This window comes from Falco punctatus (genome assembly GCF_963210335.1).
Source record: "Falco punctatus genome assembly, chromosome: 10".
In the NCBI taxonomy this organism is placed as follows: domain Eukaryota; kingdom Metazoa; phylum Chordata; class Aves; order Falconiformes; family Falconidae; genus Falco; species Falco punctatus.
In genome coordinates this window covers 5,182,194-5,194,427 of record NC_137590.1, presented here as the reverse complement: position 1 = coordinate 5,194,427, position 12,234 = coordinate 5,182,194, and the positions used below count along the sequence as shown (strand labels likewise).

The 12,234-nt window shown below is 52.4% G+C and overlaps 1 protein-coding gene across 1 annotated transcript; it reads left to right on the top strand.

Moving 5' to 3' along the window:
* The first annotated feature begins 1,344 nt into the window (after positions 1–1,344).
* Positions 1,345–5,011, top strand: MAFB (MAF bZIP transcription factor B). Its single transcript, XM_080405885.1, has one exon. The coding sequence runs from the start codon at positions 1,948–1,950 to the stop codon at positions 2,881–2,883; it is 936 nt and encodes a 311-aa protein (XP_080262011.1). The 5' UTR covers positions 1,345–1,947; the 3' UTR covers positions 2,884–5,011.
* The last annotated feature ends 7,223 nt before the right edge of the window (positions 5,012–12,234 follow it).

The following is a 12,234-nucleotide window of genomic DNA, read 5'->3' as shown; positions in this document are numbered from 1 at the left end:
GTGTTCTTTTTGTTAAATAAATGGGGGTGGGGAGTGTGGAGATGCTGGGGTGCAGGGGGCGGGGGGGAAGCTCCGGAGCCGTGCGGCCGTGCCGTGCCTTTGGGACCCCGCTCCCTCTCCGCTCCGCTCCGCTCCCGCCCACCCGGCTCCTTTTTTCCGGCTGTTTTTTCCCCGTGAAAAGTAGGTGTTATTCTCCAAATGGTCACTTGGGGTCGCACTTTCTGTCTGTTTGAGCGTAAAACAGTGTAAAAAGAAGCCCTAATCTCCTTTAATCGTTACAAAATGTTCAAAAAAAAAAAATCCTGTTACCGGACCAAAAAAAAAAAAAAAAAAAAAGACTAAAAAACCTTACAAGCCGAGTACTCTTTTGCATGCAGTCACTCACTCAGGGAACAGCAGAGGAAAGCAAACACGGTCCCCTCAGAACTGAAATGTAATTATATTTTCTTCCTTCTCTCCCTAATATTTGCAATTGTCTGTGTCAATGCCTTTGCTTTACTTTAGGGAGAGATTTGCTTCCTGTAACCAGGATTTCCCCGGTTGTATAAGGAAAGCTGACAGCCTTTGCCGAGATGGTGCTTCCCTCCCTCCCAGGTCCCAGCGCATCCCCCCGCAGCCCCGCAGCCCCTGCACTCGCTCCCCGGCCGGACCCCGCTGCGCGTCCGTGGCCGTTTATTCCGCGGTACCGTCCCCTGGGGGCCACTTCCAGAAAGTTGGAAGGGGCGATGCGTGTGCCTGGGGATGGGGGGAAGCTGGCCGCCTTGGAATTTGCTACGGGACGACAGTGGGCAAAAAGGGACTTTGTTATATTTAGAACAAAGGGACGGGCAGGATGTCCCTGCACCCTCCTCCTTTGTGGACGGCAGAGCCCGAAAAGCGGGGGTGGGGGCGGGTGGGGGGGTGCTGGTGCGTGGAAATAAATAAATAAATACAAGAGGAGGCGGCGGTGCGGGAGGGGGCGGCGGTGCGGGAGGGGGGAGCCGGCGGGGAGCGCCCGGCGGAGCGGGACCGGCAGCGCGGCCGCTCAGCTGGCGCTGCGGAGCTGTCACGGCGCGGCCCGCCCCCGCCGCCGCCGCCGCCCGGCCCCGCCGCCCCCGCCGCCGCCCGGCCCGGCCCCGCCGCCCGCCCGGCCCGGCCCCGCCGCCGCGCTGCCATTGGCGCGGCCGCCGCCGGCCCCGGCCCCCGCCGCGCTCTCGGCGGGCACGGCCGTATAAGAAGCCAAGGGGGGCTGCGCTGCAATCACAGCTGCACAACGGGCGCTGGAGGCGGCAGCTACAGCGGAGACCTGGGTTTTTCTCGTCCCCCCTCTCCTCTTTTTTTTTTTTTTTTTTTTTCTTCTTCTTTTCGTCCTTCCTCCCCCTCTTCCCTCCCCTTCCCCTGCGCTGCCAGAGCCAGCGAAAACTCCTGTGCAAAGCCCGGCCACCGCCGCCAGATAGCCGGTGCGCTGCCCCGGCCGCCCGCTCGGACTGGAAAGTTGCGGCAGACTCCGGTGTTTTGCTACCGCGGGGAGAAGGCTCCGGACTTACAAAACCCAGACGGGGGCACGGGCTGGGCGTTTCGCACCGTTCTGCTTCTTCCTGCCCAGAGCCGAGGCAGCATCTTTGTTTTGTTTTGCTTTTGCCCTTCCTGCTCCTCTCTCCCTGCAGCCGGGTGCCTGAGCGCCGGGCGCCGCCGCTGCAGCCCGCGCTGCGTGGCGAAGGCAGATCCCAACAGGCAGGAGACACCCAGGCGGCCCCGGGTGCCGGCTCGCCCTTGGCTTTGTTGCTCCGGTCTGCAGAAGCCCCAGAGCCGGGAGAAGGCGGCGGTGGAGGGGCGGCGGCAGAGGGGAAGCGAGGAAGCGAAGCCCAAGTTGTCCGGGAGCAGGGGAGCGGGCAGCCCGGTGCCAGGCTGCGCGCTGGGCTGAGGTCTCCAGCCCCCTCCGCCGGGAGAGGTGCCCGCAAGACAGCGATGGCCGGAGAGCTCAGCATCGGAGCCGAGCTGCCAACCAGCCCCCTGGCCATGGAGTATGTCAACGACTTCGACCTGATGAAGTTCGACGTGAAGAAGGAGCCCCTGGGCAGGAACGACCGCTCGGGCAGGCACTGCACCCGCCTGCAGCCCGCCGGCTCCGTGTCCTCCACCCCCATCAGCACCCCCTGCAGCTCCGTGCCCTCCTCGCCCAGCTTCAGCCCCACCGAGCAGAAGACCCACTTGGAGGACCTGTACTGGATGGCCAACAGCTACCAGCAGATGAACCCCGAGGCGCTGAACCTCACCCCCGAGGACGCTGTCGAAGCCCTCATTGGGTCCCACCAGGTGTCCCAGCAGCTGCAAGGCTTTGAGAGCTTCCGTGCCCACCACCATCACCATCACCACCATCACCAACACCACCACCAGTACCCTGCAGTCACTCACGAAGACCTGGCCGGCAGCGGGCACCCTCACCACCACCACCATCACCACCACCAGGCCTCTCCCACTCCTTCCACCTCCTCCAGCTCCTCCCAGCAGCTCCAGAACTCGCACCAGCAGCATCCCCCCTCCAGCAGCGTGGAGGACCGGTTCTCCGATGACCAGCTGGTCTCCATGTCTGTGAGGGAGCTCAACAGGCACCTCCGAGGCTTCACCAAAGATGAGGTGATCCGCCTCAAGCAGAAGAGGAGGACCTTGAAGAACAGGGGCTATGCCCAGTCCTGCAGGTATAAACGTGTCCAGCAGAAACACCACCTGGAGAACGAAAAGACCCAACTCATTCAGCAGGTGGAACAGCTCAAGCAAGAAGTGACCCGGCTCGCCAGAGAGAGAGACGCCTACAAGCTCAAGTGTGAGAAACTTGCCAGCAATGGCTTCAGAGAGGCCGGCTCCACCAGTGACAACCCGTCTTCCCCCGAGTTCTTCATGTGAGTGCTTAAAAAAAATAATTAAAAAAACAAACAAAAAAACCCCACCCCCCAAACCTGACCCCTGTCACCTTCCCCCCCACTCCCATCCTCCTCTGACATCTCCATCCATCTGTCTGCTTGACTAGAGAGAAAGAAGGAGAGAAAAATAGAGACTTGATTTTTTTGCAGCATCCAGTCTTCTAGAGTAGCTGTGGGAAAAGTAGGCTGGGGGTGGGGACGGGAGAGGTAAAGTGCAACTTTTCGACTTTCGTTTGTGAGTTAGAGAGAGGGACAGAGGCAGAGGCAAAGGAGAAAAAGACAAGTGAAGTGTTGTATAGTTCGCTTGCTTGCAGAACGAGATGGACTTTAAGAGAATAATAATAAAAAAGGACAATGAACAAGCCATCTATAACATACTGCCTGCTTGGGAAGAGAGAGGACATATACAGCACCATCTCATGCACAATTTACCTGCTTGGAAAAAGAGAATACATAAAAAGGACAATATATGCAAACTCTTCATATATTGCCTGCTTTGAGAAATAAGTTACAGGACTCAGATGGGACATTCAATCTAAGAAAGGAAGGAAAGAAAGAAAGAAAGAAAAAAACTCATCAGTTTTATTGCCTGCTTGATTATATAGAAAAATACGAAAATCTGCATTAAAAATATTAATCCTGCATGCTGGACATGTATGGTAATAATTTCTATTTTGTACCATTTTCTTGTTTAACTATAGCATGTTGATCATCGATCATAGATTTCTGTTGTTGTTTTGTTTCATCGATAAGAAAAGCATCACAAGTTATCAAACTTTTTACTGCTTGTGCAGTTTTGTTCGTTGGTTTTGCTCTCTTGTTTTCTTTTATGGTTGTTAGCTTGTAAATATCTGCTACTTCAAACCGCACAGGAGAAAAAAAAAAAAACAACACAACACAAAAACAAAATAACATTTCAGCAGGCTGGTTATACGGTTTGTTTGGTATTAAAGAGATACTTAAGGAAAAAAAAAGTTATGGGCATTTTGCATTAGAAAAAACCCAACTTTGTATATCTGGTGCACTTTTAAGTTGTATTTTTTTTTTTTTTTTTTTAGTTTTCATTTTGGTTTTTGTTTGTTGGGGCAGAAGCAAAATCGCCTGAATGGCATTGACAAACCTAGACTTAACAGGGAAAAACTCATCGGTCACTAGAGCCTACTCATGCCTTAAAGTGGCAGAGAAGCTCTTTCCTTCAGGACAATTCCCAGCCTGGAGCGGTTAGGCTTGGCCATATAGTTTCCCTTCTGATTGTACACTCAGGAAGTGAAGGACGGACGAGTTCCAGCTCCTTTTAAGAAACAACTGCCCCTTGATTGTCGGTAAATAAATAAAATAATAATAAAAAACCCAACCAACCCTCCTTATTACGAGTCAAGTTGCAATAGCAGCGAGGGCTCAGTGTCGCCACTGCAGTTAGGTTTCTCAATGGTAGCAGCGGATGAGTGGGCTGGAAAAGCATATAAAACTAAAACTTTTTTTTAAGAAGACATACTGCAACTTTTAAGTGTATTCTTTTGCAATGATTTGTAATCTGCTTCTCTGCTTCCCTATGCAGCGAGTGAAAGTTTTAGCCAAAATTTATTTGCAGTTGTGTAGTAGTAGTAGTTTGGAGTCTTATGGGTGTTTTTATTACTTTTTTTTTTTTTTTTTTTTTTTTTTTTTTTCCTCCTGCAGGTCAGTAAAAGGATTTACGTTGCACTGACAAAAATACCAAAATGAAAACTTATTTTTTAGTTTCCTTTTAGGATAGCTGGCACTGCTGGCCGGATGCATTTTAAGTTTGTATTAGTTTATAAATTAACAGTAATAACAAGATTGTAATGAACAGCATGGTGCTTGCAGTTTTAAATATTGTGGATATTAGTCATGCATCAGAAAACGATCTTTGGTTTTTACTGATTCAACTGTGTTGAAATCAAAACATTGCAGCAGCGGAAAAAAATTTGTTTTTATTTCATGTAAAGTTCTGAAGGGATCAATTTCAAATCCTGCTTATGATATGAAAAATATTAAAAAACCTGGTCTATTGTAGTTTTATTCAGACTGGTTTCTGTTTTTGGTTATTAAAATTGTTTCCTATTTTGCTTATTAAAATCATTGAAATGACATTTCTTGGAGGGACCTGCTTCTCTGACGTCTCGTGTTCCGAAAAAAAAAAAAAGGGGGGGGGGAACTCCTGGACCCGTACCTGCCCTCACCCTGCCGCCCGGCTCCGTGCCCAGCGCCCAGCGCGGAGGTTGCGCGGGGGGCTGCGGAGCTGCGCTGCCCACTCAGGACCGCTGCCGCACGCAGGGCAGGGCGGCTCAGCCGTGCACCGCCTCGGCTGTGCCCCAGGGTCCCTGGCAGGGGGGTGGGCATCCCCCCCGCCGGCAGCACCGCAGCGGGGGGACCCTCGCACCGGCCCGGGGGTGGCGGGGAACGGGACCCCCGGCCTGAGCCACCCCCGGGCTGCGGGAGCGGGGCAACCCAAAGGGCACGCACCTTTCCTGCCTCTTTTTATTTTTTTTTTTCCACTATCAAAAGAGAGGACTTGGACAAGTCTGTCCTTTCCTCCAAGTCCTTTGGGATCCAGGCTGGCCATTCACTTTCCTCCTCTCCATCTGCACATTTTATTTATTCCGGCTTTTTTTTTTTTTTTTTTTTTTTTTTTTCCTTTGAAGCATAAGCAACGGGGCAGTTTAGAAGACTCTTTAGATGCATGTGGAGAAGGGGACAGATCTCCCCGCGCCACCCCCCAGGGCTCAGCACCTCACAGGCCCCCTTCCCATCCATCAGCTGCTCTCACGGCAGATAACCCCGCAGCTCCCCAGACTGCAGCCCTCGCTCCCCGCCTGGTGCGGGAAAGCAGCCCCAGAGCCGGGGCGCTGCTACTCTCAGAGTGTGAAAACTGTGTTGAACTTTAAACCCTTCTTAACACCAAAATCCAAGGCACCACACAACCCAAAATAATAACCTCTCTGCACCCTGCTCCTCTTCCCAGCAGCAGTGAGCCGTCTGTGCGGGGACAGCGTAAAGTGTGTTTGGAGAGCAAAGTGGTTAAGGACGGGGTGTGGGGGCAAAAAAATGAAAAGCAAACAGGGTAACTTCAAACCAAAATTCCCTCTTGAATCCCAGCCGCATCCCTGCCTTGGCAGAGCCAGCTGGGCCAGCCGCTGGGCTGGGGGAGCTTGGAGGGGCCCGGGGCCCGTCCCAGCCCCCCCGCTACATGAGTCAGGCCCCCAGAACAAGCTCGTACCCTGCTGCCCTGCGAGGGGGGGGGGCAGGGGTTTGCAGAGGAAAAGGCCGGGAGAGCCTGGCTTTCCCTGCACAGCCTCCCCCCTTGCCAGTAAATGCTATGGCTGCAGAAAGCCTGAGAGGAATATTGTTTGTGGGAACTGCCACCGCATATTAATGTCCCCTCATGCATGCATTGAATAAATCACTGGGGCTAATTGAACAACAACAACAAAAAAAAAAAATAGGAAAAACAGGCCTTAGAAAGCCCTCCAGATTCCCACCGCAGAACTGTGTCAGCGGCGGGGCAGAGCCGCGGCGGGGCGCGGGCGGCGCGGCCAGTGCCTTTGCAGCGCCCGGTCCCGTTCCCGAGGTTGAATCTATCCCGTTTAAAAGAAAAAAAAACCCCGCAGCCAAGCACCGCCACGGGCCCAGCTCGGACTGGTGGCACTGGGACCCGCCGGTGCTGGGAGGGACGAGCCCGGCGCGGCGGGAGGCTGCGGAGCGGGGCCCCTTGGGCTGCCCTCCTGCCCGGGGTCGGGGTGGCTCCCCCCGGCCGGCTCCGGAGGGGGCGTCCGACATGCCGGGGAGGGGAGGGGGGGCGTGTGTGGCCGAGAGAAACCCACCCGCACTTGTGCTGGGCCCGGCCTGCGGCTGGCCAGCGCTCTGGCCCCGGCCCCGGCCCCGGGGACAGGCGGCCCCGCGGGTGTCGGGGCAGGCAGGGCTGCCTGCACCCCCCGCTGCTCGCACCCCCGCGGACCCCTACCAGCGAAGGGTGCCCCCCTCCCGGCTTGACTCGCGTGTTGCCAACCCCCCGTATCGGCTTTGATCTCGCCGTTCATCACAGATTTGTGAAGGGCCGTTGACACTGGGCTTGGGGGCACGATGCGGAGCAGTTTCTTGAAGCGAGAGGGAAAACGGGGACCCCCCTCCTTCCCTCCCCAGGACCGGGCTGCCCGGGGGTGCTCCCCCAGCAGCGGGGGGCTTTGCGGACCGGCCTGAGACCACCCTGCCAGGGCTCCCTGCTTTCCACCCGGAGCGGTGCGTGTCAGCTGCAGGGGGATAGAGCATCTCCCCTCCCCAAAACCCTCTGTCGTCGTACACACACACACACACACACACACACCCCTCCGGACGTGCTGCTTTGCCTGAGCGTCCTCTCCTGTCCTTTCAGCACGCCCCGGCCGGGGGCTGGGGGCCGCTCCCTGCCCGGGGGGTGCAGCGGCCGTACCCCCCCGGGGCTCTGGACGGGGGGGGGCTGCAACCACTGCGACGCTCCGGGGCTCAGGCCGTGCCCATGGACACGGCTCGGAGACGCCGGGCCTGACCGACCCCCTCCCACCCCAGAAACCTGCCAGGCGGTCGGTCGGTCGCCCTTGAGGCTCTCCGGAGCGAAGATGCTGCAAACTGCCTCCGAACCCGGCCCGGAGCAGCCAGGGAGCGGTCCCCGCCCCGGTGCGCTCCCTGCAGCTTCGGGGAGGAGGGGGTCGGGGGGGCAACAAGACAGGAGCGGACCGGGCCCGGGTCCCGGACCTGACCGTGCCACCCCCGGCCCGGGCAGGGCTCAGGGGCTCGGGGGATGCTGGGGCAGGAGCGCTGGTGCCTTGGCAGCCAGGAGCCCCCCGGCAGCAGCGCGGCAGGGACAGGGGCTGCCCTGCACCCCGGGGATGGGCTGTGTGGCGGGGCAGAGCCCAAGGTTTGCACGGCTGAACTCGCCTGCCGGGCGATGGTTCACGGTGGGAGCTCGAGGAGTGCGGCAGGACCATTCCCTTCGGTGAAAAGCACATTATTTTGTCAGATCTCGCGGCTTTGCCAGAGCTACTGCCAACAGCCGGGGCGGGAGCTGCACCCCCCGCCGGGGCAGAGGTGACAGCGGCTGCGGCTGCTCCCAGAATCCATTAAACGAGGCGCTCAAGACTGGAAACACAATTGACAACATCCCCCCACCCCGCTCCCTTTACTGACACTAAACTTACAGACTATCTCTGCCAACCGTTTAATAGACTCTTCGCAATATCCCCTTTCCCTCCTCCCCTCCAGGACAGTGTATAAAACTGATTGTCTTTAATTCCAAACCAGAGACACCCAAGACTGAAACGACTTTTTGAACTAAAGACAGAAACAGCATCCCGAGACGTTCCGGAGATGCTGCGCTGCGGCCGGCCGGCGGATGAGCGGCTCCGTGCTGGGGTGGGCGTGCGGGGTGTGTTAGGTCAGGGCTTGCGGGATAACTGTTCCCGGCTGAGCTAGGGTTTAATTATTCTTCTTTTTTTCCCTACCCCCCCCCCCCCCCCCCCTTGGGGCTGGCGCCGCGCCCACCCGGCTCGGGCAGGCCGGTGGGTGCCGGTGATTGACAGAGCGGGGTCAGGGGGGCTCTGGGGGGCGGTGGGGGTCCGGTTTCGGGGAGGCCGGATCAAACAGCCCCAGCGCTCGGGCAGCCCCTCCTGGCTCCGCGGCCGCGCAGCTCCCTGCGCAGGCTCCGCCGGGCCGCGGCCCGGGCAGGCGCAGGGGCAGGGGCAGGGGGGCGCGCTGCGTTCCGCCGGCCGCGGAGCTGCGTTCCGCTCCTGGCAGGCTCCCGCGGCAGCGCACACCGCCCGGCTCCGCGCCCCCGCCGGCCACCCCCGGGGGTTCCCTCTCTGGTTCTTTTTTCATTTTGCAGTTTGGATATCCTCCTTACAGGATTGAAGACAGTAATCCCCCAGCACGGAGGGGGAAAAGCTATTTTGCTCTTTCTTTGGACAAGTTTCAGTTATTCTATTTTATTTTACTTCTTTAATCATTCTGCTTCACTCCATGTAGGTTACGGTAAATCTGAAGTTACATGTGTGCACACACTAAATAGCTTATTGCATAATCCTGCATGCAGCGGTCTGATCGGGTCCCACACTGGACTTTTGTTTTATGCAAGAAGAAGTGTGTGTGTGTGGGAAGCTTTCAAGTGCTGCTTTTTTTTTTTTTTATTTTTTAAATGGTGATTTTCCGTAGTGAATTCTGAACACAGCATGAGGTGCTGCAAAACGTCTTCTTGCTATTGCATCCAGGACAGGGAGGAGGCAATTTATGTTTGAGAGCTGGTCCTGAGCATCAGCATGTGTGGAAGTGTTAGAAAATGGATTGTGGCATGCTTGAGACCCCAGGTACTGCAAATCCTTTGCCTTAAACAGAATTGCTCTGGTGGGGGCTTCTTGTATTTACAGGTTTGTCACAATATGGTTAGAATAAACACTGCAGTAAAAAGGGGAAAAAAACATTCCACATACGGAAAGCGACATGTTTTCCTGTCCCACAGAGGCTGCTATTAGGTTTTAGAGATAGTTGTCCTCTGCCATGTTTTATTTCCCCTTTTAAAGTTTCACTGTTTGTCTTAAGGCGCAGATTCAAAACACCACATTTCCACTTTATACATGTGTTCTGTTAAAAGATTTGTTTAGACAAGGAAACCAATGCTAAGTGTTCTCACTTGAAAGAAATTAAATATATAGAATGATAAGCTGCTGCTAAAATATATAAAAAACACTTAAATTAATAATAAGAACTTGTTCTGAGGCAAAATTCAATTTTACTTCCTATTATGCAATCTTTGCATGTAAAGTTGCTTTAATGCAAAATAGCAGCTCATCAAAAATTCTGTTTTATTGGTATCAAAAATTTATGATATCCTGAGGCATGAGGGGCAGAGAGCAAGGTAGGAAAGCTGTGTCCTTTTACCAAGTTTAGTGCTTTCTTTAAAGAAACACCTCAAACTTATTTTCCCTCCCTTTCTCCTCAGTTTTGGAGGCAGTGGGTGAAGGTTTATACCAGAGAAAACTCCTCCACTGACAATGTCACTGTGCAGCTCTAATACACCGTTTTGTTAACTGTACCCTCTCTGCAGGGTCTTGCTTTCACTGCAATACTAGGAGATACTGGGACATGCCCACACAAATATAGAGATGGAATTATTTCTAAACTCTGCTGTTTTCATTCAGTATCGCAATAGTGCATGCATATTGCAAATATATGTGAGTTGTTTGTGCCCATACGTGACTATTGAAGTCTGCAACCTCCCACTGATAAAACGTAGAGATCTGATTCTGCTCTAGCCTGGACTTTCCACTAATGAGACTTCATTTGTTTCCAGAAAGGTGCTCGTGGCTTTATAAAGGGTATTAAACCCGCAGTGACAAGGGCATTGTGTTCAGTACAATTTTTTTTTCTGAAATGAGCATGGCAAGAAATCAGTGCCAAGCATCTGAAATCTGCATTCATAGAAATAAAAATTACTTACTCCTCCTTCAGCAGAACTTCAGGCAATTTCTTAAAGGAGGCCACTGACCTTTCAGAGGTGGGGAAGCCGAGGCACCGAGAGGCACAGTGATGCTGCCTCTCCTCCCATCACCACAGCTGGAAGCACAGGGCAAGATCACTGATTGCCCCGGGATGGTGAGTGGGGGAAAGGCAGCCCAAGCCCCTTTAATCCTGCGTTTTGATGCGTCCTGCCTTATTTACTATTGAATGGAGCAGAGACCTTCCTGCTACTTCGTGGGGCCCATTCAGAAAAGAAATTATAGAGGGTGATAAACCTGCAGCTTGAACTTTTGCTAACTTCTTCCTTGCTCTTCTGCTATGATGCTAAGTCTCTACAAACATGAGATAGGGAACATATAATTATAAACAGGTCTCTGAGCTAACACTGGCCCTCACAGCTCTCTGGATCTCCATTTCCCCCCTATTTGAGGCAGCCAACAATTACAGGCAAAAGGGTTTTGAGTCTGAAATCCATGCTCATGTGATCCTAATGGAAAGCTTTTACGTTTAGCCCCAGTCTGGCCCCCATCTTGCTTATGGTCCAACGAGATCCAGCTCCACATGTCATGTTAGTGCTATTGCAATACAACTATCAGCTCTAGCTCTGAGCCATCCTGTGCAGTTGCTGAGGCTGATAAACACCGAGTGCATTCAGGACATCCGAAAGAGAGGAATTCTAAACTCCTTTTGACACAGGCCATCCTTATTTTTATGTCAGCCTTGACCCATGGATCAAGCATTTTATTCTGGGTATTGCAGTGGCAATGCTACAGTGGTCTGCTAGAGCATGTGCTGATCTCAGGGACTGGCAGAGCGCAGATTCCTTAGGTCCAGCACTGGCTTTGCAGAGCAACAGGTTGACTCTACAGATAGATAAAAGGGGCAGCAAGGAAGTTAGCAGAAAATGATTTTGGAAGGGTATTTCCAGGTCCTTACTTATCTCAAGCCAGGCACCCAAAAGTGCAAAAAAAGGGTTTAAGCAAATACCTGTGAACCTCTGGGGCTACATAACAAGTGACTCATGCATAAGTCAGACAGACAGGCAGGAATCACAATAATAACAATAATAATAAAAAAAGTCTATGGCTTTCTGATTTGCAGTATTACCAGATCTCTCTCATCCAGTGACTTCTGTCTTAGTGCATGCAGAGTTAAACCATGAGGTGACACAAAAAAAAAAAAAAAAAAAAAAAAAAAGGACCCTTTCCTGGTAACATTAGACAGCAGGTAAGTTTAAATTTGAAACAAACAGATTTTATAGTTATGTTACTCAGCTCAATAATTAATGAAATACCTCGCATAAAATTTAAAACATAGCAGAGATATCAGCTGGTGTCTGCTCCAGAATATAAAACCAATGTCTCTATTCAATAAGTCTTGTATCTTTTAAAAGAAGCCCTTCTCCATAATCTGTTTTCAATCAAACACTACAGTAAATATATCAAGATTACTGGATCACATTGTTTACAGATGAAACAGTTTAAAGGTGAAGTTATTTTTGGTTTAAATCTTCTGTGTTTTAAAATGAAAGGCATTTCTGGAGTAGCTGCTGAAAAACAAAAATACCAGAAAAAAAGAAAAAAATGAAGAAGATAAAACATGGCACTGTGAGTGTTAAGTAAGGTCCTAGGATCCAAGTAAATATTTATATGAGTGCTCAAAGACAGGGGAAAAAATCTCAATATAACCAAAATATAAATCACGGTGCTTTATGTTAGCTGTCAAATTATTCTAGCCCCTGCATTCCAGTACTTGCTCTACTGGTAATGTCACATACAATATGTGGGCTTATACCCTGGTGCAGGTTTGGCAGGTAATTAAAGTCAGTTGC